General features: G+C 32.5%; 1 protein-coding gene across 4 annotated transcripts in view; it reads right to left on the reverse strand.

Annotated features, from left to right (window-relative positions):
• Positions 1-2,556: 2,556 nt before the first annotated feature.
• Ppp1r12a (protein phosphatase 1 regulatory subunit 12A) overlaps positions 2,557-26,682 on the reverse strand; it is a 129,408-nt gene continuing 105,282 nt past the window's right edge. For 3 of the 4 annotated variants that reach the window (XM_010639512.2, XM_010639514.2, XM_010639511.2), the window contains 8 exons: positions 24,759-24,880; positions 21,090-21,155; positions 16,963-16,979; positions 15,974-16,109; positions 14,292-14,396; positions 8,492-8,539; positions 5,302-5,352; positions 2,557-2,664 (listed from right to left, as the gene is read on the reverse strand). In XM_010639512.2, the coding sequence (XP_010637814.1) occupies positions 2,578-2,664; positions 5,302-5,352; positions 8,492-8,539; positions 14,292-14,396; positions 15,974-16,109; positions 16,963-16,979; positions 21,090-21,155; positions 24,759-24,880 (632 nt within the window). In that variant the 3' untranslated portion in view covers positions 2,557-2,577. Of the gene's footprint in view, positions 2,665-5,301; positions 5,353-6,061; positions 6,093-8,491; positions 8,540-14,291; positions 14,397-15,973; positions 16,110-16,962; positions 16,980-21,089; positions 21,156-24,758; positions 24,881-26,682 lie in introns of all 4 variants that reach the window. The other variant, XM_010639513.2, reaches the window with a different exon arrangement.

The raw sequence follows: 26,682 nt of genomic DNA on the forward strand, positions 1-26,682 counted from the left end.
ACATGACAGGTCTTGGTTCTCATTTTTTCATAAGTTTAATTTTTAAAAACCACAAAATGTTGGGCCGGAGACTTAGCTCAGTGGTTCTGCCATCTGCCTTGCAAGCCAAGGTCCTGGGTTTGATCCCTGGTACCCAAAAAAACAACAAAACAAAACCGCAAAATGTTTATGGGAATGAAATTTTGTGCTATAAACCAACTATCTTGAAACTCACTATTTTTTTACCCACTTATCATAAAAAAACTAGTTCTCAGATTCTGCATACAGATAGCTTTATGTAAAACATATAAACAGTTGTCCAAATTGGTACACAGATTGCATAAATATGGCAGTTAAGATTGCATTTACAGATGTGCATGTACAATGTGCAAATTATCACAATATTACAATTTCAAAAATTATTAAACTGGTATCCAAGTAAAGCAATTAGTGAAAAAATACCCATGCAGAATTTAAATATCTCAGAACAAAATTTAAAATGTCTTCATTAAAAGTTCACACATTTAAAATAGTTTTATTCATTTTATTTGTATATGTCAAAATACATTTTTATTTCCAAAATAGTGGGTTTTGCAACTAGTTTCATGCAGAAACAAGGTCTGCTCAATACTACCAATAAAATCAATATAGCACAGTAGCTGTTCAGTTTTAGATACAAAGAATAAATAACCTAAATACAAAACACTAAAATATTAGAAACATGTATTTAATCATTCTTCACAGGCACCCAAACTTCACAAATATAAACCATAGCATGCCTAACTGTTGTGCAACCAGGACATGTTGCAGTCACTCAAGCTGGTCAATTATTTGTACATTTTACCTCCACATTAGACCATGGCAATTCTCTATATTTAGACCCACCATTCATACAGTTCAAATATAACCAAAAATATAATCCCACAACTATCCTTGTACCTTTAAAATCAAGAATCCTGAGCTTGGTAGTAAGAGCATAACCTTATATCTTCATAAAACCAATCAAGAGAGAGGACTTAAAATCCTGCTTACCAAAACACCCTTTCCCCAATCCCAAAGTAATGTAAAATAGGCAGTAGAACACAATGACCTTTTAAAATGAAGGGGTACAAATTCACATTTAATATAGTACACAATACACTCAATAATACAATCAGCTACTATAAGCTTTACAACGTACAATTTATTCAAATGGCTGAATTGTTCAGTGGTTAAGGAGACAGTTATGTGCCAGAAAGATGTATTATTTTTTGCATGGTTTAATGAAAATATAAAAGCTATTTGTCCAAATAAAAGCCTTCTTCACTATATACTTGGTTTTACGTTTTTACCCCCTTTAAAAAGGCCACTGAAATGTATAAAATGGTCTGAACATGATGGTGGTATCAAAGTCAATGCCTCTTCACATGGCAATAACAGTGCATTTAACATTAACTTGTGGTTAAGTTCGTAAATAATTTCATAGTATCACTTTGGCTAGCACAACAGTTTTAGACAGCACTCAGATAAATATTAAGTATGTGAAGCAATTATGTTATGCAACTTTAATTAAGGTTGAATACTATGAAATTAAAACTGAAAATAAAAGTAAAAGCACTTTACAGTAGAAAATTTTTGTAAAGATAGGGCTCCTCAAAACGTGTAACTTTTAAAGTCTTTATATCACATAGTTTTAGCAAATTTTGTTTTTAACACTATCATGGAGTAGCCTACTTTGCATTAACAGACATTTGAAATAAGAAAATAGTCAAGCATGCCATGTGATGGTCTAAAAATCAACACAATACACTTATTTATATATACAGCATCACTCAGTACCTGCTAAAATGAATGTGAAGATTACAGAATCTAACATCTTATACTACAATAAAAAACAAAAAGTGACCAATGAAGACAGAATAGGACTTAAAAGATCTAATCTCACTTTAAAGCATTCATATAAGAAATAAATGCATATTGCACAAACAGTGAAAGCAAATACTCCACCAAGCAATTCAGTTCCAGGTGGGAGACAACACATTAGCCTAATACATGACAATAATCTCATAAGAACAAGTTTTTTTTTCTGTAAATGAGAAAGCTGTAAAAACATAGAAGACTCTGCCACATGAAGAGTTAGAAGGAAAGATACAAACCCAAACTTAGATGTAAAGAAAAAAAATTAAATATTGAAAAACTGGAAACTGTGGCACATCAAAAAATTTTGAATAACTGTCTTCTGTGAGAGCTGAAAGTTTTTGTTGACACAAAGGTATTTATGTACAACTAAGGCTTACTGGTTAAATATCTGAGGCATATCTGGCCTTGAACACTTTCCTTATATGCTGGAGCTGTAAACAAGTTTTCTCAGTCATTAAAAAAAAAAATCTTCTCAGCAGCTGCATTAACATGAAACAATGGTCTTGATTAAAAAAACAAAACAAAACAAAACAGAAAATTAAACAAAACAAAAATCCTAATAAGAGGGCATTTGGCAGGATATCCGAAAATGACAGTCTCCAAGGATTCTTCCCAAGCTTCCAGTGACTGTCAATTATGGTCCACTGGGCTACTAATATGTGCAATTTTGCTGCTTTGTGTGTTTTTTTTTTTCTTTTTCTATTTGGAAAGTTTGCTTATAACTCTGATCAAGGCCCCATTTTCATCCTTTAGCCTCTGGTTGTCTGCTTTTAGGTCTGGTAACATCTGGGAGAGCAAAAACAGAAAAATGTTTTACCTCAATAAAAAGATACAACATTATTAACAAACGTCACATTTCCACTACAAAACAAATGATCAAGCTTTGTCAGCTCTATGTATTTCTAATGTCTAAAACACGTATCATGGAAGATGGAAAAAACACCTGATTTTGTGAAGCTAATTAGTTTAAGAAATGATGAAATGAAGGTTTATTTTCTCAAAGTTATCTGATGTAATTGATTAAATCATTTGATTTTATGACTCACAAACATACCAACATACCATATTAGAAGAGCAGCCAAGAAAATGAAGCCTGTATTTGTTAGAAAAGGCTTTTTTGGGGGAGAGTTTCAGTAACAGTTCCCATCAGCACCTAAACCAAAGCCTCTTATTTTATGCCAATACTAATGTCCCACTAATGTAATGTAACACTAATTTTCCACAAGAAAATCAGTTTATCTAGGAAAGTTTTGAGGAAGTTAGACTTGTTCTGAATTATTAAAATTCCTTAAAGGATTCATGTACAAGGCCTAAAGCCTTAACACAATGATCCAAGATAGGTGCTCATTAATGGAAATTATTATTGCTATTGGAGTAATATAAAATATTTGTAAAATTAAAAGTGTAAATGTGCATCTACGAAAACAATACTGTATAAAAAATAACAAGTAAGGACCGGGGATTTAGCTCAGCGGTTCGGTGGCCTGCCTTGCAAGCGCCAAGGACTGGAGTTCAATCCCTGGTACCAAACAAACAAACAAACAAACAAAAACAAGTATCTGAGACATGCAGAAAAACACACCCATCTATATTGCAACAAAACAATTCAATTTTCTGGTGTTTTACAGACAAATTGAAAGAGGAACAGAAACGTCACACATTTTCTAAATCAATTCAAACTATATGTGTTCTACCAAGATGATTAGGAGATGGAATAGCTTATATTTGCGACCATAACTCCTACCTTCCAAATAGTTAACTCTTTTTCCTAATTTTCAAAATGTACTAGATTATCTAATTTTAAGTAAAACATCTACTTGAAAAACTAACTTAAGCTAAGTCTTCACAGAATTTAATCATGTGGAACCAATTCATATCTGTGTTCAGAATGTTTATAAAACTATAGTAATCTTAAAATTTATATACTGTGATACTTGTAACAGAAAGCTAAATGAATATAAACTAAGCTGGTTTTCACTTAAAATGACATTATTTCCCCAAACAGATAACGTAGGTGTACTCTTCAGTTTGAAAAAATGTATTAATTGTGTGTGTCTATGTGAAATAAATGTTGTATTATGTCCCAATTTCTAGTAAATGACTAAATATTAGCCTTTAGATGCAAAAAAGTGTGCAAGCTTTACATAGCTCAGACATCTTTAAATTCTTAAATCACTCCCTAATTTTACTGTAGCTTATCAGTTGTAATATATAATTAGTGACATTTTCTAACATTCTGAGAAGCCATGCATAATTAAATAGTTATATGATAAGCTCCACACACAATGGCATTAATTGGTAAAAGTAAGCTCTTAACAAAAACACGCTTACTAACACAAAAACACCTGCCTGGCTCTACCAAGAAGAAATGATGAAACTATAAATTATAGGCTCACAGACTGCAGTTGCCTACAGAACCCTGAGCGTTTGGCTACTACTCTTGTCAAGGCCCTATTCTCAGTCAGGAGTCGTTCATTTAACTCTCTCAGAGTTTGAATTTGCTTTATTTGGTGCAGGTTCTGCAGGAATCAGAACATAAAGAAATAAGAATAAAAAAATAAGAAAGCAGTACAATAAAAATATAAAGGATCACAGGTAATGAATACAAAAAGAAAATATTGAGTCTTAAAAGAATATTCTAAGAGAATAAGGTAAACAATTTATTCCTAAAATTCCATTTCAAACTAAACAATACATAATTCAAATCCAAAAGATTTGTCCCCAAAGCCATTCAGTAATTTTTTTTGGGGGGTATCGAACTTAGGACCTTGCACTTGTGAGGTAGGCAGTGGCACCACTGAGTTAAATCCCTGGCCCTTCAATAAAGTTTTAATCACAAACTTTCAATAAAAAATAACTTTTGAAATTCTAATTCTTTGGTACAATTCCCAATGCAGTAGTTAATTCATAATGTGATAAATATTTCACGTAAGATGCTGCAGTAAGTCATTTACCTCTGCTTATTTATCTCCTCTGCAGAGTTCAACCTTCAAAACAAATCATTACATCTAAAGGTAATGCAGAGTAGTTTGATACAATATACCTCTGCCAGTGCCTTCCTCTGTCTTACTTTTAATGAAGAACATCTTATCTTTTACTATCCCCTTCTACCATTTACTCTCCAAGAAGTACAGTAAATACAAATGTAAAGAACAAATAAATCTCATATTTACAGTTATTATTACCTAATATTTTTATACCTGAATATATAAAGTACTACACAAACAGATTATCAAAATAATGTGGGCTTTGAATTCCCTTCTAGCTCACTAAAACCGGGACTTATTAAGAAAGAGAAGCATAAGATTTAGATAATTTACAAACTGGGTAATGGCTTTAAGAACAATTTTTAATATCTACAATAGTATTAAATATAAATTCATAAATAGCAGTATCTCTAAAAAATAGCATCAGTTTACTTACTTTGAGCTCTTCTTCCATTTCAGATATTCTTCTTTCTAGAGCTCTTCGTTCCTAGATCAATTTAAGGTACTTATATTAATTATATAATTACTACATCTTTAAGTTTTCATCTATATTGTAAAACAGTGCTACTTTAGAATTAAAGATAAAATAAGGAGCAGTGTAGAAAAAGATGTGATGCCAGTGATATGTAAAGAGCTCCCCAAAATTTGAGAGAAATAAACATAAAGATCTTTATTACTTTTTGCAAGCTCTTTCTTTAAAGCTTTTATTTTTCTGGTAACATGCTACATACTTAAATTATTACCATATTTTAGTTATGTAAAACTCAGTGACAGAGGAAACCAATACTCAAGAATGAAGACTGAATAGAACAGAAAAAAAAAAAATCACACACAGATGCAATTATACTACAGCGCTGGAAGCAAAACAGCAAGAAGCAAACATGCCTAATATGTGTACTTTACAATCTCAAAAGAATCTCCTCAACCCACAATGTTTACTATCCATTATTCATCCAACCGACTTTATAGTTTTCTATATAGGTTGATATTGTGTGTAGCATTAATGCAGTGAATCTAATGGAGAAGCATCTGCAGCATTTATTCTAAACTCATTTCAAAAAGTGACAGACAAAGCCAACATACAAGTATTATTGCAGTGCACTGTTTTATTCTCCCTTATAAGATAAGCATTGTAGGGTGTTATGCAAAAAGCAAGCAGCAATAAATGATGAGCTGTAAAACTGGTTAGGTCATACCGCCCAGAAGATACTGACTCTTGCCGGTCACCTTTCAGATACAAACCATTTACATTTAGTTTAATCACACTGACACTATTTCCAAGACATTCCTTCCCAGATTAATAATTAATGTTGATATTTAGTAATGAACCACATTTACAATAAATGTCAATGTTTCTAGGGTGATTTTTAAAAAATGGAATCCCATTCACAGTCTCATGTTAATCTAATATTTACATGCTTAAACATTGTTATATAGATGAAAATGTGTGTGTGTATCTATCTATCTATCTATCTATCTTTTGCTGAGTTAATAATATAGTCACGGCAAATTTATGTGAACCACTGCACTTCCCAAAATATAAACATGTACAGTGTTATATCTAATTCTCATAATTTTATATCAGAAATAGAATATTTCTTCTGAGAGGTAATCTAGCTATGAACCTCAATTTTTTTTAGGACTTTTTGAGATTTTTAACTTGGTACAGCAAGACAAGAACATTATACCCAATTGCCGCATCCTGTTGGTAACTAGAAAACTGTAAGTAATTTGTGCTGAACAAATAAAAAGTTACTAATATAAAAAACATTTAGAGAAAAAATATATAAATTGCTTAGCCCAGTGCCTGCCTGATATATACAGTGCTGTTATTACGATAATAATGTATATAAAACTGAGTTAATATACCCACTTCATTGTTTATCTGCATTCAGAAGCAGAAAAAAATAAGGCTAGTTGAGAATGTGTGTTAATAAACGTGTGTGAATCATGAGGATAAGTAACAAAATATTAGTTATTTCAGTGTAAAGATTGTGAATTTTATATTTTCTTCTTTTGCTGATATTTTTGTAATGAACATAATACTTTCAAGAGAAAAATATTTTTAAAAATGTGATTGTCTCAAATATATATATTTTAATTAAATATATTTTGTTATCTTTCATGTTGACCATTAGAATGGTTAATACAAAAACGATTTTATTATTTTTGCATATCTTGGAGATAAAATATACTAACAGCTATTATTATAAAATGTAACAAATATCAATATAAATAATATAAAAGTTAACATTAAATTTAATAAGCAACTATATTTTAGCCATTATTAGTTATATCAAAAATTTTTTTGGTTTTTTGAGACAGGGTCTCACTATGTAGTTGAGACTGACCTGGAACTATGTAGTGCAGGCTGGTCTTCCTCCTACCTCAGCCTCCCGAGAGCTGGGATTACAGGCATGTACCACCACACCCAACTAGTTATATCAATTTTTAAAAAAACAACTAAACAATGATTTTCAAAAGCTGCTGCAATCATAAATGGCAGCTATAGCAAGTCATAATTTACTAAATAAAAGACATTAACCGACTACATTTGATTATTTTTATATTTTACATTTTTAAAACATTTTTGGTGGAAAGGTAAACTTTTATTTAAACTTTGGAATTGAAGAAAAATGTTTTCATGAAAATTGCTGCTGGCTGTTCAGTCATTGTCCCAGAAATAGCTAACAAGATGAATCCTTCTCTGGTCAAAACACCACAAGTCTAGCTGTTCAGCTGCATTACAGATATACTTGAAGCATTTTAACTTTTAGATTATTTATACATTCTCATCTGGTCAGACGAAACTTGTGTATTTATTCTTATGGCCATTTCCAAACTTCTAAGCAATAATAAGTGGAGAGAAATACAAGAAAATACATAACAGTCAATAAACAATTACAAAAAGGTATAAAACAGCATAAAGATTTTTTTTTTTTGGCTCCAGGGATGGAACTTAGGTCCTGTGCTTGTGAAGCAGCTGGTGGAACCAGCACAAAGATTTTTTTGTAATCCTAATTTTTGTTTAATGCTCAACTCAAATTTCAAATATTGTTTAAAAAGAATTTGAAAAGTTGATGTCTCTAGATTTGAACATTTTATTTCAAAAGATATATTTTAATTTTGAAAACAAATATACATGTGATTACAATGTTTTAATAAATATATCCATGGAAAATCAAAGAGATGAACAGCATTTTGAAAGTATCAGGCCTCACTATCACAATATTTACATTTCATAATCAGAAAAACCTTTAATAAATGAGAAGAATAATGTGAGCTAGGCTGGAGATGCACACCTGTAATCCCAGAACTCTGAGAGGCTGAGGAAGGAGGATGACAAAAACAAGATGGCGTTTATGGGTGGGGGATATACCTCAGTGTGGAGATCCTGGGTTCAAGCCCCAGTACCACACATGCACACACACATAAGTAGTTCACTAAATTTTATTTAAGTTCATTACATCCTTCAGAGACACCCCACCCAGAACTTTAAAAAAGAAGCTAAACTGTATAACATTCCCTAATGAGTATCAGTTTAATTAAAATTATATATCATCTACAAAAACCTGACCACTGCTTATATAGAGGGAAAACAATTAGTCAATAAGATGGACACTTACCCTTTTTTCCTTTTCCAATAGTGACCTATCAGTATACCTTTCTTGCCTCTGTAAAAAAGTATGAAATGAAAAAAGGGATGTAAGTGTGATCAAAATGAGCACGGTAACTTTTCTTTTATAAGTGTTAAAGGAAATCACAATATTCAGGTGGCATAATATATAGGTGTGAGTAAAAAAAAGAGAAAAAGATACAATGTGTATTGAAATATGAATAAAAGCAATATTTAGAAAAGGAATGACCCTCAAAGCTTCCATGTGGTCTATAACACTTTTCCACAGGAGTGTTTGTGGTTTACTTGGGGGTGAAGATGGCTCAATGCTGTGGAGTAAGAACAAAAATATCCTAGTTCCACTCCAATGTTCAAGTTCTCTTCTTGTGCCATCGGGAGTGGTAATCTGAACAGTCAGATTCCAGGACACTCAATTAAATGTTTATTACCACACTGAGTGACTTTGTATGCACAGAGCCAGACCACTAAATTGAACTTTTTTGTCCTCTCTCACAAATGGTAATAGTCTTGCTCACTTGGTCTAGATAGTTCTTTCCCAATCAACTGTGATCTACAATTGCTAAGAGGGTTCACATATATTTTCACCTGTAAAAATTCTAGCTACAAGCTTTCTTCTGGGTGAGCACAGGCTTCTCATTTGACACACTACGTGACCAACTCAAAAGTTGGTTAAATGCTGAGACCTAAATTTGGCTGCAGGGAAATCAAAAGAGCCCTTGAGTTTTAAGTCACATGTTACATCTTATCGTGGGGAGCTCTTTATCTGGATATTGAGAATGAGCCCACTGAAAGCACTTTAGATCTTATTTAGCTTGATCTTTGCATAAATGTTTTTGCTGAGATTTTTGATCAATTTTCTGAAAATGAATTCCTCAAAAACCAATTTTATTAATTTACAAAAAGTTTTGACAACTTTAGTAAGAACTGTCTTTCATGACTCACCACAAAAATATACTTTAAATAAAACCTATTTCATCATCAATTAAAGCACATTTTCATTCTTTAATGTGATAATTCAAAGGCTTTTTTGTAGTACTGGGGATGGAACTCAAGCCCTCACATGCATGCTAAGTAAGCACTCGCCAATGGACCCACATCCCAGGATTAATGGAGTAACTTACAACTTACATTCACGTTTTAATATCTTTAGGACATTTTTTTTTTCTTTTTTTGGTACCGGGGATTGAACTTGGGTCTTTACGCTTGCAAGGCAGGCCACCAAACCACTGAACTAAATCCCTGGCCCAGGACAATTATTTTTTGATCCTCTCAGAATTTCTTCTTTATAGCTATAGTACATAAATTTTTAAAGAATTAATCATAACCAGGTTATCTTTATTGTCATTTTAAGTGGCTTTATTATTTTTCATTTAATTGTTCTGGAAAAAAGTTGATGTATTTCAATTGCTTCTTGATAGAAATACAATTCAGTTTCAGATAAGAACAGAACTGTTTTAGGGAATTTTAATTTCTTTCTTTTTTTTTTTTTTGATACCAGGCATTAAACTCAGGACCTTTGGGCTTGTGGGGCAGGCACGCTGCCACTGAACTAAATTTTTTTTTTTGATGGTTTAAAAACATTTTTTTTGGTACCGGGGACCGAACTTGGGTCCTTTTGCTTGCAAGGCAGGCCACCGAACCGCTGAGCTAAATCCCCGGCCCTTTAAAAACATTTTAACGGCTAGATATGTAAGTTAAAGGCTGATAGGTCACTTAAAGATCTACAAATGAATCAAAAACATTTAAAAGGCTGAAAAAAATTATAAATGACACTCAAAAGCACCTGAAAAAAATTCAGAAATAGCTGGAGCAATGCTATCACATAAAATTAACACATTGGAGGGGAAATTAGCATTTTATTGGGGCCTTGCCCTAACAGAAACATTTCAGCAATTTTATGATTTGCTTGCCAATTTAATGGATTAAAAAGTCATCAATTTAATAGTTTTAATTACACATTCTAGTTGAAGCTCTTAAAACCACTACTTGTAAATCTAGTGAACTTGTCACTTGGCAAAGTGGTATTCAGCAAACTGGTTCCAGGTACACTGGCAATTTTCTTCCTTGTACAGGATAGAGGGTGCTAGAATAAGGGATTCATGGATTCAGTGTTTCTTAGCTAAATATTATGAGAGACCTAAATTTCAATATTATTATTGTTTTATACTCCTGAAGATTGAATGTAGGCTTCAAATATGCTAAAGATTCTTAACAGGACAATAGTTTTCCTTGGGAAAAATTTCACACAACTGTCAAAACTGCCACAGATATGTATGTATATTCATGAATATTTATGAAGTCATATAAAATTAGGTGGAAGAATTCAGAGTAGACTTTATTCAAAACAGATGCTCTAAAGTTAAACAAAAGAAGATAAATGTTTATCACTTTGTTTTTATGAATTATCCTTCTCATTATTAATTCCATATATTGGGCCTGATACTCAGAATGCCTGCCAATGTGGACGCTCTTTTTCTTTGTAAACCGGTGACTTCTTTCTCCAGATAAAGGATTTAATATTTGTACCTGACCAACAGGAGGCTAGTTTTTTTCTTTCTTAATTTTTGGTGCTGGGCTCTGAGTCCAGGGTCTTACACATGTTAAACATATGTTCTTCTACTGAGCTACACTGATACCTCCCCACAAGTAGTACGCTATCAGTTAGCCAGTGATTTAGGGCCATGTTCAGTGAGTAGAACCATGAGCACCAAAAGGCAGCTCTATACTGTAACTAATAATTCTATCAGTTCCACTCTCTTGAAGAGTTTGAATAAAACACATACAAGAAGAATTAGATGACAAGATATGTAGACAAGGAGAGAAACACAGGAAAGGAACTAAGTAGGGGAGACAGATTAGTTATGTCACTCTAACAGAGAACTATAATAGGGAACAGCAACAAGGGCCACAATCACTCAGAAAATATGACTAGGGCCAGGGATTTAGCTCAGTGGCAACGTGTCTAAAGCCTTGCAAGTGCAAGGTCCTGAGTTTGATCTCTGATACTGGAAACAGAAAAAAGAAAAAAGAAAAAAAGAAAAAAAGATGATCAAATTGCAATAGCTAACGCTATTTCAGAAAATTTATTAGAACATTTTCGTGTATGGAGGCTCACTAGGCTTCTTTTACAAATTAAAGGATGATAACTGTCAAGTTTACTATGAAGTCTAAATGACTAACTTTAACTTGTATGACACTCCAGTTATGACATCTCACTATGAAATCAGCCCGACCCCTGAATTGTTAGCACATCATCCATTTTGCATAGACAACTGCTTTATAACACAACAGAGGTTTTAAAAAGAAAAAAAAAGAAGGACCTGGGAACAATTATAAATTCAACAGATAATAAATTTTAGAAATTGAGAGAAGGTGAATATAAATGTAGTCCTATGCATAGAATTGAATATGCCAGTTTTTGGGAAGAGAGGATCTTGCTATGCATTCCAAGATGTAGCACAGACTGGTCTTGAACATGCAGTCATCCTCCTGTCTCAGCTTTCCAAGTGCTGGGATTATAAGCATGTGCCACCATAACTGGTGAATATATTATTGTAGATCATTGCCACTTATACTAGACAGTATCATGTTAAAATTAAACAAATTTGTCTTATTAAAAATTATAGGACTCCTCAAAAACAGTAATACTAAATGTATCACAATATCTACTTTCAAATATACTACAGAGCTATGATGACAAAAAAATGCTATAGTGGCATAAAAACGGACCTGTAGATGAATAAAATACAATAGGGGATAAAGAGATAAACCCTCACAGCTACAGCTATCAGATTCTTCACCAAAGGGGCAAAAACATATTGGAGAAAGAGACAGATTTTATAGTAAATGGTGCTGGGAAAATTGGTTATCCTTATGTAAAAGATTAAAACTAGAGCCCCATCTCTTATTCTGTAAAAATTAACACAAAATGGATCAAAGATCCAAATATATGACCTGAAATTTAGGAATTATTGGAAGAAAACACTTCAAGATACAGCCACAGGTACTGACTTTCTGCATAGGAAACTTAATAATTCAGAAAATAACAGTGAGAACTGATGAATGGGATTACACTAAATTAAACAGCTTCTCCAAAGGAAAAAATTAAGTGGACAGCCCACAGAATGGGAGGAAATCTTTGCCAGCTACTCTTCTGACAAAAATTAATTAATATACATAATATATAAAGAACCCAAGAAACTTAATTCCAAAAAACCATAAATAATCCAATCAAAAATAAAAGACTATTTTCAAAAGAACTACAAAAGGGCAATAAATGCATGAAAACATGCTCTAACACCTTTAGCCATCAGGGAAATGCAAAGCAAACTACATTAAGATTCTATCTTGGGGAAAAAGAAGAACCAAGATACATCATGTAAAGGTGTAAGATCCTAATGATGAATGTAACAGTATTGTATACCTATAATGTACCAATAAACTTAATTAAAAATAAGATTCTATCTCATCCCAATCAGAATGGCTATAATAAAAAACACAAAATAAGCAATAAATGCTGTTGAGTATGTGGGGGAAAACAAAGGAATATAAGTTATTACAGCCACTGTGGAAATCAGTATAATGATTTCTCAAAAAACTCAAAATAGAACTATAATGTAATCAAGTGATAGTGTTCCTTGGCATATACTGGAAGGAATTATAAGTATCAAACTACAGAAATATGTGAATATCCATGTTTATTATGGCACAATTCACAATAGTCAGGATATGGAAACAAATTAAGTGCTTGTCAATGGATTAAAAAATTATGCTATATATATATATATAAGGCAGTATCATTCAGCCATAAAGAACAAAATTATGTCATCTACAGGAAAGCAGATGGAACTGGATATCATCATGAAATGAATCAGACTCAGAAAAACAAGTTTTGCATGTGTTCTCTATTTGTGGAATCTAGAAAGAAAACAAACAAGGATGATGTGGCAGTTAGGGTGGTGTGTCAACTTGACTAGTTTTTGAATCTGCCTGGAGGATTGGTGAAACACATTTCTGGGTATGTCTGGGTGAACTGTGGAGGTATGACCTTGAGGGTGTAAGCCTGTTCGCTGGCCTCTTCCATTCCGGCACTGTTCTCCCCTGTTAACTAACCACCGTGAAACAAGCAGGTTTGCTTGGCCATGCCTTTTCTCTATGATATTTTTGCTTTGGAGCTAGCAGACCATGGACTGAATCCCCTGAACAGTGAGCCAAATTAAACCTCTCTTCCTTTAAATTGTGGGTGTTGGGTAGTGTCTTAGTGACAGGAAAGCTGAAAACTGAAGAGGAAAGGGACTGGGAAAGTGGAGTAAGGAAAGGTAATGGGCGATAGGTATGATCAAAATACGTTATATGCATGTGTGAAAACACGATGAAATGAAGTATTTTGTAAAATTAATATGCACCAATAAAAAACACTTATTAGGAAAACATAAAGGAAATTTTAACATATAAATAGTACAAGTATAATCTTTAAGATGTACAGATGCAGGATTTTCCAAGATCCTCTGACCACAAAGTTTTGATTTATTTTGTTTTTAAAAGAAGGCTGAAGAGAAAATGTACCTATCACTATTTCCCAAATTAGTGTTTCATGGGAAAAGAGCTTGGGAAACAATTTCTAAATCATTTGTGCAAGGTTCTGAGTTTCACTTGGCATTCTCAATTTGTTATGAAAAACTGTCTTCTCTAGGCTTCTGAATAGAAGGAAATTATAAAAGGAGTCAGCATAAAGAAATTTTGAGGCTGAGGGTATAGCTTGAGAATAACAAAGAAAAAATGATACAAACCTGGGTGGCCTTTTCCAACTGCAATTTAAGGTCTGTTAGTTCCATATTTGTATCATGTAGCTGTGCCTTCAGCTTTTCATTTTCAGCTAAAATTTGTTCATAAAGCTATAAAAATTAGGGGAGAAGAACAAATTACTTATCTACTCTCCTAATATTTTAAGAAGGTATTTCTCAATGGTTAAAACAGCAAGATTAATGTAACCTATGTACTACCAAGGATATATTAAAATGCATTTTAATATTTTGCAGTTGCAAGGTGGAGACTGATAGTTATATGCAGGTACTATAGTCCAGAGTAAATTCATAAACTATTCCAGCATTCAAAATGTGAATCTTTACTAAAAAAAAAGGTCTAACTTTGCACATTCTCATAAAAAGATCAGTTATCTGCTAAAGTGGGACCTTATATCTACACAATAGTTGACTATATTGTTCCCCTGCCCCTTCCCATTATTTTCATGGTAATTTTCACTATACTCATCTCTTACCTGGGACTATTATAATAACAAGATGTTTTTCCTGTCCTTCTGTTTTACACAAGGCAGCACAACTTTTCAAAAGGGAAATCTCATACTTTTCATATGTGAACCATTCTTAACCCTTCCCCCAACCAATTAAAGACTTCTGAATAGGTTCCTAAAGTTTTTAACATACAAGCGTCTTTAAAACGGTCTAGAAGGAAGCAGTTCCAGCCTATACCCTGAATTTTAAGTTCTTTCAACACATCATATACCCTTTTGCCACCAGGCCCATGTGCTTACAGTTTATTTTACCTAGAACACCCTTCTCTTCCACTTTTAGTAGCTTACAACTAATCACTCTTTTGTTTTTGGCTAAAGCCTTACTTAGAAAATCTATTCACAGGGCCCATCACTTTTTTGTTATATACTTTTATAAGATTATATCTTTACTTCAGGGTAGTTGTCTCAATTTTAAAATTATAATTCATTAGTTTGATAATGTTTGTTCTTCTCATTATATGGAAGATGCTCATGAGAGCCGGACAATACCTCCACCTTCACTTGTTCATGAGTAGAAGTATCATTAGGCAGCACATTTCAGTATCCTAAACACCTGACTTTACTGAGTTAATACCTGCTACTGTAAAATAAGTCTCTTCTTCCTGGTTCTTGATCAGAAAGCATTAATTCAAATAGATGCCAGATACCAGGGAAACAAATACTACAAGCCTTTTCAACAAACTTCATCAGTTTATTCTAAGCTCACAAGGTAAAGATTAGTAATACTCAGAATCCTAGGTTGCAGGGTTTCTAGGATTTCTTATAGTATTTTCATCCTTAATCCTTAATAGCCTGAACTATCAAAAGTTTTTCAGTTACCTAGGAAAATTAAAGTCACTTTTAAAAATCCATATTCTGTCTGCTTCCTATTAGCAAAGAAAAAAAAAAAAAAAAGAGTGTAATGCCACACATACCCGACACCTCTGCATGCCCCCTTTCAATTTAACCACAGTAATGGTCTGAAACACTTAAATCTGGAAAGTTCTGAATACTTTTCCCTTTAAAAAATGAACAGCTATTCACATTCTACCCATCATTACTGGTCAAAAACTATGTAAGTTATTTCAAGATACTGATTTCATTATGAGGTCTTCAAAATATAATATCTCAACACAAAAGATAACTTAATTTTAACTAAATATAACTAAATGACCCTAGTACCTTTTTAAAATCAGTTGAGTCGTCCTTTTCCAACCTGCTACTATAAAGTTTTCTTTCTTCTAAGTAACTGTATGATCCAGAGCGACCCAGCAGGGAATCATACCGATCACTAGTTGATGTGGAACTGCTTTCATATCTTCAAAAGATGAGTTTAAATCAAAAGCTTTATTATATGTTTCCAAAAATTAATTAATATATATTCTAGTATATATTTACTTTATACTCCAAAATAGTAATAGTATCCCAATCTTGTTATCTCATTATTTTTGCAATACATAATAAATGGGGGGTTATTTTTAGTATTATTGATTTCCATACGCAGGAGTCAAAAGTAGTTTTACATTATGATAAATTATTTCAACAGCTTTAAATTATGTAATCTTTTCTCATTTTCTAACATCTGATAACAGAACATATATTATAAAGGATGACATTACCATTTAAGTGGTAGAACTTTTTCTGTTTTTAGTAGTGTATAGTTGTATTTTAAAATTAGTACCACTTCAGATTTCATAAAATACAGAACATCCAAAAGGACAGTGAGTTGATCCTGAATAGGAAGAATGTTTCTTATTTGTGAGTTATTTTAGCAATTATGAGTAAGAGAAATTCAGTTTTTTACCTAAAGCAGAGATAAAGAAAAAGATGCTGAATACTTAAATAAATTTCTGACCAAATACAGATTTCATCAGTCTCTCATATTAGTGAGATAGTCAACACTGAAATAACTTAGAAAACTTTGGAAAAAGTATCAATGTTGTATAGATTTGGGAAAAATCTTTCTTTCATAGTGACCTAGTATAACCAGTGAACTAAAGTAAAGCATTCAACAAAGAAAGCTAATAAGTCATTAAGTCATCTAAATATGTACAGATTTTTACTACCCAACTAATTCTAAGAATGTACAAAATCCATAAATACCCTTTACAACATATTTTTAGGAAAGCTAAAATAGCGAACATAAATTAATACAAAAAAGTAAAACATACCTAGAAATGGAGTCCGTCTAGAAAGAAAACAGACATAATAAATTTTATGCTTTCATTAAATAAAGTAAATTTAATGTAATATTAATGTTTCTTACCATTAACACATACCTGCTGGCTTGATCCACCAGTGGTATATGCACACCTGTCCTACTGAGTGGCTTGTACAATGGCAGTACAAATGGATCTAATCACTTTTATTGTTCTTTTTACTAATAAAATAAAAAGCTGCCTGATGGGATAGTCATGCACATACCACTGGCAGTTCAAGATGCCTGGCAGTAAGACATTAATTACAGCCCTATCAGGAATGTGTTAAACTAACTATCTATGCATTATGTATGCTTTAACTTTACTGTGGCTTTTTTAAATTGTAGAATTCAGAATTTTTGCATTTTTTACATGTACAGAATCATATATTTGGAAATTCATCATTTGTGACTTCCTACAAAAACCATTACTTTTTAATCAGAAGAAGAAATGACAGACTATGAAATATATCCATTCCTTATACTCCTTCAGCAGGAGTGACATATTTCTATTAAGAAATGTCAGTTTTTATGATATCTCAAAGCAACCATTTTAGCTATTTTTTGTTTTTGAGGCAATAGCAAACAAATTTTATGTAAACAGTACACATGCATTTTGTTTAAATTTTACTCTGGAAATCTAGTTATACTATATTCTTTCACAGTTTAGCATCTGGGGGTAGGACATTATGATTGCCTTAATTATGATTACCTCAAGCAAGTGGCATGCTACATTTAAAATTCCTGTAACTCTTCATATCTAAATGATGCAATGACTAATATGGTAAAACACTCTTAATGGGAAGCAAAGTAGCTTTTTGGGGTGAATTTTAGTTTTTTCTCTTTCTACTAAAAACCTCATGGAATCTACAATTTTATGTAAGGTAGCTGTCCAGAAATGGTCAGCTTTCTGAATTTAGATATGTGTAATTTTCCATTTAGTTATCTTTAAATGCACTGCAAAGTTACTAGGTTCCTTTAGGACTGTTTATATCAGATTTAAAATATTTTTACTAAATTTATAAACTTCATTTGAAGAGTCAAGTCTTGTACTTTTCCTTTTGTATTTTTTAAGGTGTAATATTTTATTTTGATTTATCCTTTGGCTTGGTAACAATTAAAAATTTAAAGAATAAATTTGAAATTTTAAAATAGTAATTAAATTCAGTAAAATATTTAGACATGAACAAGTATATAATCTAATGAAAACATATTTCATGTCTGCACTTTTTCCACTGATTTGAATTTTAAAAGTAAGTAAAAATTCTAGCAGTCACAAAAATCACCCAAATTTTGTCTTAAAAAAAAAAATCAGTGTTGTCAGTGACTAAGCATTTAAGAAACATAGCAAAAAACACATTAACACAAAATTTACTATCCAAACCACTTTTAACTATACAGTTTATTGATATTAACTATCCACATCTTTGTGCAGATCTCTAAAACTTTTTAATCTTGCAAAACTAAAACTCAGTACTTACTGAATTCATCCTCCCATCCCCAATACCAGCAACCACAATTTTTTTTTTGTTCCAAAGTTTTGACCTGTTTAGATAACTGAGTAAATTGAATTATACAGTCTTTGTCTTTTTTGTGTCTTGCTTATTTCACTTAGCACATCCTTGTTCCCAATATTGTAAAAATTCTTTTTCCAAAGTGAACATTTTCTTTTAATTTTTGATTACTATACTGTAAGCTCATATAAACGTATATGGTACCGAGTTCCTTTATAACTCTCTATACATCTATCTCCTAGACAAGCACTATTAACCTTCATTTTTAATACAAAGCATCTATGTGAATATTCAGTGTACCTCAGTTCACAAACTTAGTTTGGTCTACAATTTTGGAAAAGATTGCCACATTTGTGTTTGTGTGGCAAAGACAGCCACATTTCTGTTTGTCACCCAATGCAGTTCGCAACCAAAAGCATTTGTGAACCAAGGTACCACTGTACTGTTCTGTGCATATACATTTTATGTAATCTATTCCCTATCAACAGGAATTTTTAGAGAGATTTGATTAAACTGTACAGAAGTTACAAATATGAGGTAATAACACTATTTTTAAAAATGTTCATAAGAATTCTGCTCACATCTTCTCACAGAGAAGTAAGGGCTGATGATACCATTTTTCAAAAGAGAAGAGTATACACATTGGGGGAAAGCTGTTTCAGTCTATTAAATAAGGCACTGTGGGTCAGCACCTTAACTCCACCCTTCCTTTTCTTTATGGCATAACAATCACTAGGTGAAGGTGACATGACCCATGGCCCACATTGATAGCAAAGTAGCTGCAAGAGTTCAGTGGACCTTGTCTGGCCAAAGACAAATATATTCCCATCTCAATGAGGTAAATTAGCCTCAGGATGAACAGACATGGAAAACTACCAGAATATAATAAATTATTTTCTTGTTTAATCCAGTTTGAGTTTGGTATCCTGTGTTCTTGTAACTGAAAGAATGTCAGCACAAAGCAAGATCTAAAGAATCTTTTATTGAAAAGTAAACTGCTGGGAACTAAGAAAACTTTTTGTCTTAAATACAATGTCCTACTTAACATCAATGTATCTTTGGTATAACTTGTATAATAAAACTTAAACTTAACACATGCTTCAGAGTTACAGCTTTAGAAGACCGAACACTTCTCTCTCCCACTGAGGCCTGGGGTGAAGCGGTTTTCATATGGTAAAGGCAGTGAGAAAGAAAGAAGTGCCACCGGGGATGTCTTTATTAGTTTGTTTTCTGGTACGGGGATTGAACTCAGGACCTTGTGCTTGCCAGGTAGGTGCAGCACCACTGAACTAAATCCCTAGCTCCTTATTAATTTTTTTCTCTTATTATCTGTCCATTTAAATGGAAATTTATAAATACCAATGGGAAAACAAAGATGACAAATGAATAAGGTGACAGAATAAAGAAGGGACATACAGTAGGTAAGCAGGGGGAAAGTGAATAATTGACAGGCAAAATAATTTAACACATTCCTGCTGGCTTCAACCACTGGAAGTACATGCTTAACTGTTTCATGAGGTGGCTTTTTATTAATGAAAAGATCAATAAAAGCAAGCAGATCCGTTTGTAGCCCCAGTGGTACAAGCTTACAAGTTATGGCAGGGAGACTTACAAATTATGACCCTGTCATGAACATGTTAAGTGATGAAGTATTAACCCTGCAATACTTATTCATTCCTTAATCTATTGGTCTGACCTAAAGGTAAAAGTACTTTTTGAGTCAAATCAGGCAAACTCATTCCTTAAACTAAATGTTCATAGTTACCCTTGCACAGGTAACCAGCTTTTGGTCACTTACTTGCTGACTAAAAGAAAGTGTAATAATTCAATTAAGAAATCTTTAGTTGAAATGAAGAAGACAACATTAATATGAGCAGAATGTTATTTGAGGCTAGACAGTGTTAACCCATATTGTACACTTCTAACCCTATGCAAAAAAGAGCTCTTTATTTCTCTGCCCATCCAAACAACAGGGATGCAAACAAAAAGAAAGGCAAGGGGGAAAAAACTTTTAACACTGCATTTCAAGTTGCCTTAATTCTTTCATCAGTACTAAGGGAGAAAAGAATGCCTTTTCAGAAGACGGTGATTATGAATATAAAATAAGTCTATTGCCGACTCTATGTTTCTAAACACAAGAAAAGGCATATTTTCTCTAGAACATACTTATAACTATGCCTCTACAGAAATAAAATCTGAGCTTATTATCTCTAGATTTCTATTACTTCTGAGTCTCTTTTAGGTATTTTCTTTTTAAAGACACTACTCAACAGTTTTGCTTTTTCTTTTCAATTCTAAAGATGAAATACAACTCAATTACATTCATTTAGAGTATACAGTTTGATGAGTTTTAGCAGTTACTATATCATCATAAAATTACTAGTAAAATAAAGATTCTAGAACAATTCCATTCTGTCTGAAATATTATGTATCCCTATTCAGTTTGTCTGCCCCACATTTATTATTTATTCCCACAGGTAGGTAAGGGTATAATTACTATTCTGCATCAGTAAATATAATTAAAAACAATTAAAAGTAATCTTTAAAAATATTAATACGGTTCAATACAGAAAACAGTGCTATTTACCTGAGTTTCTTTTTTATTGGATCCCTCTTCTGTATCTGATTGTTGTTCTTGTTCATTTTCATCACTCTAAAACAGATTGTCAATTTATTTTAGGAAAGAAAAGACAGATTTCAAACAGTTGGTATTTAAGAATTTTAGGGCTTTTCCCATTTAAATGACTCTTGAGAAAAACATACTATGAAATGATCAAAAGAAAAATGAATTTTTAAGTGGAAGTTTTCTACCCTCCTAAGAGGAAACCTATCCTGTTGGCATAGCCCAATCTAAGCAGGCCTAGTGTATATGTGAAGAGAACTCATCTAACATACGGTGTGGGAAACACAAATATTTAAAGATGAATAAAACAGTTTAATATGATATTATATAATGATACTGCAAATGCTTCAAAAGTCAATATAAATACTATGTTTTTTGTCACTCAATTTTAAAGAAGCAGCAAATACAATTTCATGTTAAAAAGCTAAATTTACTAAACTTAGCAAGACTATATGTTTACATGGAGTTCTTTCTAGAAATTTCTAGTAGTTTAGAGTACATGGAATAGAAAATCAAGGTTGTAGTACAATATATCTAGGACCCCAGCCTATGAGAACAGTCTACTAGAAGGTCTTAAAAACATCAACAAGCTTTAAAAGGTTAAAGAATACAAAAGAAAAATTTGTGTTCAAATACTCGGCTTAGGTTCACTGTAGAAATACTACAGGTTTTAAACTCGATGAATCTCGTTTAATATCAGTATAGTTATTTTTAGTTGTGTAACTTAAGATAAATTATTTTAACTTTCTGAGCTATTGTTATCCATAAGTGAGGACGTAAACTATAGAACTTTGTTCCATGGATTAGAAAGGCATTTTGTATTAAGATACCAGTTTGGTACCTAACAAAAATGTTATGTGAACTTAAGGGAACAGGAGCTATTAATGACATTGCTGTACTATTATTAACTCCATGTCATGAACTCATGGTCTTCCTGCAATTTCATGGGGGAACACAGGAACTAGTCAGAAAGAAGTGGGGGAGGCTTAGGGTTCCTAAAAAATAGTAACCATGAAAAGGAATCTAATACTACAACAGAAGAAAGAGCTACCTAACTACACATCATTTCTTTGTCTAAGCTCCTGGTTCTTTTTGTATGTTGTCTATTAAAGGTTCAAAGAGGAAGTATTTTATCCTTTTATTACAGAAAAAAAATCCTTTATCTTGATGGCTCAGTCATTCTACTCAAATTAAAAACAGGGGTATCCCATTATGGATCCGAGGAAGAATCCTTATAATGCTGGTCAAGTGCATGATTTCACAACGTGGATTTCTGAACAAAGAACTGATCTGAATAAAACTAGAGAAAAATAAATACTAAATAATAATAATATAGCTTTACCTATGAAACTTCTAATATATGTTTTAAGAATAATTTTAAGTAGTAAGACTTATTAAACATTACTTAAACATTAACTTACTAAACATGCAGACTAAGGTTTTATTTGTTATTAAAAATGCTACTGAGCACTCAGTTAAAATCAACAAGACATTATTCATTTTCTTACCGAAGAATAAAAACATTGCCCAAAAAATAATAAACCAGGGCCAGGGATTTATCTTAGTGGTTCGGCCACCTGCCTTACAAGTGCAAGAATCCAAGTTTGATCCCTGGTACCAAGAACAAACAAACAAAAAAACCCCCAAAAAACAAATAAAAAAACCCAACCAGAATCTGATTAATCCAACTAACAGTTTATAGAAAATATAAAAAAAGAATGTTAACTTATACTTCACAGAAATAATTCAGTTCCTTCAAAAATAATTGTAAAGAAAAAAAGAGAATCTTACTGATTGAGAGACCTCAAACAAAGAATTAACTATCATAATATATAATCCTTTTTTAGATCCTAATCAAACCAACAAATGATAAAGCTAAAACCACAAATCACTTCTGATATTTGAGTCAACTGGATGCTAGAACTGGGGAAGTGAAGGACATTCAGCTGAAATAACAGATACTTGGGATGGGATCATTTAACTTTTATGTTTGAATTTTTCTGTATTAAAAATGAGAAGAAAATATGATTTATCTGTTTTCCTTATCTACTCATTTATCCTTATCATTTATGTATTATTTTATTTTCCATGTCTTTTAAAACTATTGTTTTATAGCCACATATGCTGCTGATTCATCAAGCGTAATACATATGTACTTTGCCTATATCACAAACAATTCAAAGATACTAAAACTATTCAACTCCATTTAATACTTCCCCACATTTTGTGCTACTGCTTTTATATCTTCTTAGTTCTTCATGTTTTAAGGTACATATGACATGTTATCTGTAGTATATGTGATTATGTGTGTGTGTGTGTGTGTGTGTGTGTGTGTGTTTTAATAACAGGGATTGAACTTGGGTCCTTGCGCTTGGTGAGGCAGGCAGCAGAACCACTGAGCTAAATCCCCAGCCCTGTGTGATTATATTATTAAATAAAATGAAAATGGACTAAATCACTGTAATTAAGATAGAGGTATTCAAAAGTTTACCTAAATACATTGTTTATAAGAAAAACAGCTAAAAATACAAGTACATAAAAGATACATTATGCAGAGCTGAATCAAAAGAAAGCTTTCCAAAAGGCAGTTATAAGATAAAAAATTATTAGAGACAGGCATAGTTAATTCCGATGTTAAAAATGGGATACTGGTGCTGGGTGTGGTGGTGCACACCTGTTAGTCAGCACTCAGAGGCTGAGACAGAAAGACTGCGAGTTCAAGTCCTGTCTGGGCAATTTAGTGAGAAGCTGTCTAAAAATTTAAAGAGATGAGGATGTAGCTCAGTGAAGAGCATTCCTGTGTTCCCAGTGCAAACAACAACAACATCAACAACAACAACAATAAAGACTGGATTCTGGTTGGCTTTGAAAATGAGGATGATTAGGAGAGAGAGAGAAAGAGAGAGAGAGAGAGAGAGAGAGAATATATATGTGGGTGTATACACTGTTTTTAGGCCAATTCCTTATGCTAGACATTTAGAAATTATGTTTCTGCATACATAGCATGCTTCAACAGGATTCTTATTCTAAAAAGAGAAAACAATGAAGACACTAAAAAGGAAAAGACCAGATGTTTGCTCTTCCATAGTTACATAATGTTTTGAAATATTAATTTCACATTAATGCTGCTGCCTTATAATTCTCTTACATACAAGAAAGAGATCATATACAGAGATCTGAAAAAAATGTAAGGCATATGGTCAGGGATCTGGAAAAAATTAATTTTTATGGGGTTGTTGTAATTTCATTAGTAAAACACTCTTTCTACCCAGCATCCCTTGAGATGGAAACAATTTTGTCATGTAGATATTACAATACTACTTGTGAAAGTGAGATTAAAGTAAAACATCTTTCTTTTGAGAAATCTCTATAAGCAGTTTAGCCATTGTGAAATTACCAGCATATGTCCTCCAACCAGCAGCCATTTTAATTTTTATTCCAAAACTGGGGCAGAACTCCTCTTAAGTAATCCCCAAAAATCTAAGTAGCTGTTAACTATCTTTATAAAGGACTTTTATTTAACAACCAATTCAGAAAACACAATGATGATTTAAAGAAACATGTAAGAAATTATTAGTATACACTTTTGGAAACATTCGGCATTCTATAAAAGTAGTTGTAGCAGATCCTCACATCTTGTGTCCAAAAGGAAACTCCTGTAGACCTTCTTTTCTCTCTTGGTCGCCGTCGTTCTCTGATGGACTTAGGTTGTGATTTATCCTCACTTTCTTTTTCATCTTCTTTTTTTTCTCCTTCTGTTACGAATAACAATAAATCAATTGACAACAACGTATCCTGACAGAATTGTGAAAGCTATATATGTCAAAACAATTCCAAATCAGCCTCCTTTGTGAAGCTTCCTAAATTTCTCCAATCAGAGTTTCTGGCCCCCCTCAGTACTCCTATCCTCTTGGTATAATCATACATCTTTATCTCCCATTAAATTATGTTCCCAAGAATCACAAAAACTAATGATCTCCCTTTTCCTAGTATCTAAAGTAAAAATTTTGCTCAAAAGATTTACTTGCTGAACAAAAAGTAAAGGAATCCTATGAAGACAGGGTTCCAGTTATTAATGTGTGCTAGAGATAGCTATGATCCCCAAAATTAATACTCAGGCATCTAACCTTTTTGCCTGCCTGGCCTACAGTGAGTGAAGTGGAACTGTCTTGGGCCACATATAAAATAAGCATATAGTTTATATGTAAGTACAGAACTTCCTTTTTTTGGGGCTACTGGCCTGTGGGTCATAAATTAGAGAAATCCACAAGAGGGAGAAAATAAACAATCCAATCCACAACCATCTTAATGATGGGACACGTTGTAGAAATGATATAAATCTTAGTTTCTACTTCTGTTGTCAGTCCTCATTTAGAAGAAGTATATATTTGTGTCATTTTTATCACAAATATCTTTTGGAAAATGTTGTCTTTTATTTAAAACCAATCAATATAAACACGTTACTCTTAATTTGTTTCCTCCCTGCAACACTTAAAATGGGTTTAGGCTTACATATACTACAAGACCACTAAATATACTAAATAAATATAAGGAACAAAGCTGATTTTTAAAGAGTATTAGCAGGGCGGGGATTTAGCTCAGTGGTGCTGTGCCTGCCTTGCAAGTGCAAAGGTCTTGAGTTCTATCCCCATACTGGAGGCAGGAGACTAGTGGACACCCCAAAATTAGTGTGTTTTTTTTTTTTTTTGCATTAGGGATCAAACTCTGGACCTTGTACCTCGTGCAGGCAGGGGAACCACTGAGCTAAATCTCAGGCCCCCAAAATTAGTTTTTTGACAAATTTTTGTTTTTTAAGGAAAGCCAAAAATCTGAATTTTTTGTGAAATGTCCCTAAATTTAAATTTGGCTCAATATTTTACAAACACTATATGGGCCTCAAATACAACAGTTTAAAGAATTAAAATCTTTTTTTTTTAAAGAATTAAAATATCGGGCTGGGGATTTAGCTCAGCGGTTTGGTGGCCTGCCTTCCAAGTGCAAGGACCCAAATTCAATCCCTGGTACCAAAAAAAAAAAGAATTAAAATATCTTAATGATCAACAAAAGAAAATCTAGCTGGAAATCCAGTAAAAATTTTCTGATGCTCATTCTATATTATTGATACTAATAATGATTAATATTATGAGATTTCACTTTCGAACATAAAATGGAATCAATCAGCACTCATTTTTTTTCCCCAGTACCAGGGACTGAAGTCTGGACCTTGTGTTTACGAGGCAGGCAACAGCACCACTGAACCAAATCTCTGGACCTTTCACTCATTTTTGATATGAAATAGAAATTAGCCACTTTCAATAGTAAGTTGAATAAGAATTAATTAGAATTCCAATATGAAGTTTATATCAACTTTATAAAAGTGTCCATTAATATGCCAAAATATAGCTAAGAAATCTAATTCTCAAGAAGCATAAACATTTTCTTTTTAACAAGAATATTACATTTGTTGAATGACTTTACTTTAAAAGTCTCCTAAAAAATAACTGAAAAATATGATCTGCATAAGAAATAGATTAATGTTCCTAAAAAGTACTGTACT

Source organism: Fukomys damarensis, unplaced genomic scaffold (genome assembly GCF_012274545.1).
Source record: "Fukomys damarensis isolate Sample0158 unplaced genomic scaffold, DMR_v1.0_HiC HiC_scaffold_15, whole genome shotgun sequence".
NCBI lineage: Eukaryota > Metazoa > Chordata > Mammalia > Rodentia > Bathyergidae > Fukomys > Fukomys damarensis.